We start from the raw sequence: 4,787 nt of genomic DNA on the forward strand, positions 1-4,787 counted from the left end.
AAATAATAACAAATATATATATATATTAAAAAAATGCAGCTATATGAGCAGCAGTACTGCATCAGCAAAATGGAGGACAAGAAAAATTACGCATTAGTTAAAGTGGGACAGAAGGAACTTGGTTTGACCTCACATTTAGTGATATGGTAGTAGCTGAAAAACGATGCAAACTTGACCTGAAAATGACAGGTAGATGTGGAGCCTCTGATCCTATTGTATTTATTCAGTTCATTTTTGGAATTAATAGACTTGTTAGATGTGTTTTATGTTAAAACTGAAAATTACAGTAAGAATGATAGATGTCAAAAGACTTTTTGCGTAGTGTGGAGTTGTCATTCCCTTAGTTCTACTTCAGTGTTTCTTTGGTGGATACAAAGTCAGCAGTACTTCCATTTATGCACACAGGTGATGTGGATGGATCTCTTGAAGCTATTCTGAACATTCTGGACAGCTATGATGCTGATGATGAATGTAAATTGGCTATCATTCATTATGGAATGGGAGATATCAGTGAAACTGATATAAGTCTTGCTGAAACATTTAATGGTGAGTGTGTGTTTAAAAATCAATTTACAATTAGTACAAACTCTTTATTGAAATGGGTAGGTCTCATTCTGTTTTCTCAGTAATAATAAGCAGCATCAATAATGTGAACTTACATGTATCTTAAAAACGTTCCCTTTAACACCAAACAGTAGTGTAGGCAGGGAAGGCTAGGAATCTCATGAAAATGGAAGGACTCTTTAACAGGCTGCTGCCATTAGTTGAATTGTTAAGGTTGAACTCTGTGACTCTTCACTCAGGTTGCTTTATGATGCTCAAAGAGGGCAAAGCTAGAAAAGTAGGTTACAAAGGAATGTCCTTTTGCCTAGGGAGGTAATTGGAAGGACTGTCAGTAGTTGTTCCTGTTCATACCCCATAATTCTCACCTGCTGTAGAAAGTGTGGGGTCACTGGACCTGCTATAGTCCATAGGTGGATGAGAAGGATTTCAGAGTTCACTTCCTGCTTAATTTGGACAATCAAACTGTTTTTACAGCTCAAAAATATGAGGTCCTTGTCCTTTACATGAGCTCTGGTGAGCTGTGTGTAAGCATTAGTTTCTGCTTGGATACCTCCAGTTCTGTCATCAGGGGACTTTCTACGAGGGCTTTTTTGAGCCATTTGGTTTGACTCAAGGTTAGTAGCAGGCGATGTGCAATAGTGGAGGTAAATGGTCCCTCCTTAAAAGGGAAGCCGTAGGAAAATGTTTCTTGTATTGCTGACTGCTAATTCTACCCTGTGCTGCAAGTTCAACGTTACCGAATAGACACAGCAGACGCTTTCACTTGCTGTTTAAAGAGTGATCTCTTGTAGTCATCACTTGCCAATGGTTTTATTTATCAGGTGTTGTATTTGGATTCAGCGTGAAAGCCAATGACAGTATTAAACGGCTGGCTGCTAAAAAGGGAATAAAAATTAAGCTTAATAATGTCATCTACAAACTTATTGAAGACTTGAAAGATGAGCTAAACAGCAGACTACCCCCATCTGTGGTGGAGAATACAATAGGTGAGTTTTCATTGACTGTTAAATTTTTGCTTCATGATGTAGCCTAAAGTTTATTCTCCAATGAAGTGCTCTATTGTATCAAATATTTTTGTATTCCCCTGTAGCTGCTTTTCTGTTTTGTTATAAACCTTGGTAAGTGGAAGAGTGTAGCTTGCTTCTACTTATTGCCAGTTTGTTATTCTCCTGTACTTCACACAACTTTTTTCTTTTAGGGGAAGCTTCTGTTCTCAACATCTTCTTTGTAACAGTAGGAAAGAACAAAATTCCAGTAGCTGGATGCAGAGTACAGAAGGGGCTGCTAGACAAAAAAATGAAATTTAAGTTAATCCGTAACGGGGATGTTATTTGGAAAGGTAAGTGTAATTGTCCCAGAACATGTATTTGCATTCACTATTAGACACTGCTAGTTTCCTGTGAAGCTAGTGCAAAATGTCCGCATTTGAGTAGCTTCAACTAGAGAAAGGCTGCAAAATGCCGCTATACTGTTATCCACACCTTTTTCTAACCACCAACTCTGGGAGGAAAGGAGCAGCATCACAGGATTTATCTGCCGAAAAGGACTGATGTCTGACTTTCATTAGCTGCAAGTCCTCACAGTCCCTACGTTTTCTTGCTTTCCTTTTCTAGCTACCAGGTGAAACATTAATTCTGCAAAAAGGTCAAACCAAAACACTTCTATGCTCTGATGTGCTTTGTGCTATCTTTTTGACGCCCTTTCTTTTTGTAGGATCTTTATCATCACTGAAGCATCACAAAGATGATGTCCAGGTAATAAAAACAGGTATGGATTGTGGATTGAGTTTGGACAAGTATATAGAATTCAATATTGGAGATGAAATTATCTGTTATGAAGAAAAAGAAGTTCAACAGACAACTTCCTGGGATCCAGGATTTTAAAATACATTTGAATACATTAAGAGTAAAGGACATGTATTATTCCTGGCTGGCCTTCAACTCTTGACATTAAATGAACTTTCAGAGATGCACACGAGCCTCTTTGTACCTGATGTTTATATAACAATGTCCCGCGTTCACATCTTGTCAAGCAGCCAGCTTACCTCACTGAAACACAGGATAAACTACCACAATTAACTGCAAGCACTTCAAGTGTGTAAAAACCATCACACTATGAACATTTCTGATAGCTATTTATTGGTTCTGAAGTAGCTGAGCCATCTCTTTTCTCCCCCTCAGTTCTGCTATACCATTTTTCAGTATGTAGTCTGCATTTTGTTAGCAGGACTCTTACTAACCTTTTCTGTAGCACTGACCCACCAGTAGACATGACTTTGGACCTCCTGATCTCCTGTTTTTCCAGGTTAGAACAACTGTACTGTCTACTCCTCTCATGTTTGAATACACCACTTCTAAGATTAGCGCGAGTGCTGGTTTGTTTTTGGTTTTTTTTACCCTCTGCCACTGCTACCCATTATCTCCCTTTGAAGGAGACTTTACTAACCAAAGCCACTCTTTAGAAGCTGCTGCTTCAGTTCTAGCGTCAAAGTACTTCACCCTAGTTGGCAGTCAGCATCCAAAGCTTCACAGATGTTTCTCACTTATCAGCAGAGAGGAAATACAGTGCCGCAGGAAGCAGAAATAAATCCTTAAACTGTACAGAACTTCAGGTTTTTATTGTCTAGTACATTTACTTGTCTTCTGGTTTATTGAAGCAGTATGTCAGACAGCACTTGCCACAATAGTGTCTGTCGAAGTGACTAGCCATGAAGACTCCAGCTCCACACTCCTCAGAGGGGCACTCCCGGCGCAGACGACTGATCTTGCCATTCTCATCCACCTGGGAAGGGCAAAGAGGCAACATCTCATATATACTCGCCACCTTTTAGCACAAATTGAGTATTTTAATTTGGTAAAGGAGTTTTTGTGACAGTTACTACATCAAACTTCTTGAAGCCAAGTTCAGAAATGCCCAATTGAAGCATTCAGTTCCTTTTCTATTTAACAGGTGGGATGTTTGCAAATAGAAAGACTTTAGATACGCCAGGCTACACACAGACTAGTTACAGGTTTCACATCCTTCCTGGCAAGAGCCAAGTTTTCATCAAGTTTCTTCTACAGTTAGTTCTACATACCTTGTAGTACTTAAGCACTGCAAGCTTAACCTTCTTTCTCTTATGCTTGTTCTTCTTGGGAGTAGTGTAAGACTTCTTCTTCCTTTTCTTGGCACCACCACGAAGTCTCAGCACAAGGTGAAGAGTTGATTCCTATTCGTAAAGCACATAAAATAGACTCAAAATGCTTTCTCAAGGCAAGAGGAGCATTTAAGCAGGCTTTCTCTTTTATCCACAGAAATCAGATCTCAAGTGCTAGGCACTCAGGAAAGCTCTAAAGGGATTATTTCCTATTAAGCCTGCAACCGAACAGGCTCCAGAGAACAGTGGGCTGCCGCATCCCAAACCCCAGAAGGCTCAGTTACTGCAAAATCTGTTGTGACTATATTCCTCAGTTCTACCTGCAATTGCAGAACAGCTTCATGATGTAACTAATCCAGACGGACAGCTATTTGTAGCTCCTCACTTACTCACTGAGTAGCACTCAGGGTTCATTTGGCAAAAGTGAGTGGGATTTTTCACATTAGCCCCCCTAAAGCAGCTCACTGCAGTGTGACACGTGCCAGGGCTGACAGAAGGGAAACGCTGGAAGTGGAAGCTGTTAGAAATGTTGTCTTTTGACCTGAAACTATAGACTGGGCTGCAACAACTGTTAGTATTTCCCCAGTCGGAAGTGCTACCCAACAGTCAATCAATGGATTTGGTTGAATCCATTTGAAACACTTCTTAGGCTCAGCAGCAATGGTCAGTCTGCTTCGATAGTGCCAGCTGGTTAGTACTACAACGCTCTGTTCAGCCTTTCCTACTCACTTTTTGAATATTGTAGTCAGACAGTGTGCGGCCATCTTCTAGCTGCTTACCGGCAAAAATCAGCCGCTGCTGATCAGGAGGAATGCCTAATGGTGACAGAAATCAAGATTAAATGAGGAACGTGAACTATGACATTCTATAATAAAAATAATAGGTTGCTGCAGACAATCACATCTGCACAAGATATACATCAATCCAAAAGAGAAGAGCGTAGTAAGTGCATCTTGAACTTACCCTCCTTATCCTGGATCTTAGCTTTTACATTTTCTATAGTATCAGAAGGCTCGACCTATTATGAAACAAAACCACGGAGTCAAGACACGCTTTGCTTTTTAATTAGCCCAGAAAAGCAGACCAA

General features: G+C 40.1%; 2 protein-coding genes across 2 annotated transcripts; one reads left to right on the forward strand and one right to left on the reverse strand.

Moving 5' to 3' along the window:
• Positions 1–405: 405 nt before the first annotated feature.
• LOC104163672 (translation initiation factor IF-2, mitochondrial-like) lies at positions 406–2,533 on the forward strand (the record flags this gene model as incomplete). Its single annotated transcript, XM_009702748.1, has 4 exons — positions 406–546; positions 1,386–1,550; positions 1,763–1,903; positions 2,278–2,533. Coding segments are annotated over 4 exons (617 nt in total), but the record flags the coding sequence as incomplete, so codon positions are not given.
• Positions 2,534–3,160: 627 nt separating this feature from the next.
• Positions 3,161–4,718, reverse strand: RPS27A (ribosomal protein S27a; the record flags this gene model as incomplete). Its single annotated transcript, XM_009702750.1, has 4 exons — positions 3,161–3,345; positions 3,641–3,772; positions 4,430–4,515; positions 4,664–4,718. Coding segments are annotated over 4 exons (423 nt in total), but the record flags the coding sequence as incomplete, so codon positions are not given.
• Positions 4,719–4,787: the final 69 nt, after the last annotated feature.

Source organism: Cariama cristata, unplaced genomic scaffold (genome assembly GCF_000690535.1).
Source record: "Cariama cristata isolate BGI_N322 unplaced genomic scaffold, ASM69053v1 Scaffold45396, whole genome shotgun sequence".
Classification (NCBI taxonomy): domain Eukaryota; kingdom Metazoa; phylum Chordata; class Aves; order Cariamiformes; family Cariamidae; genus Cariama; species Cariama cristata.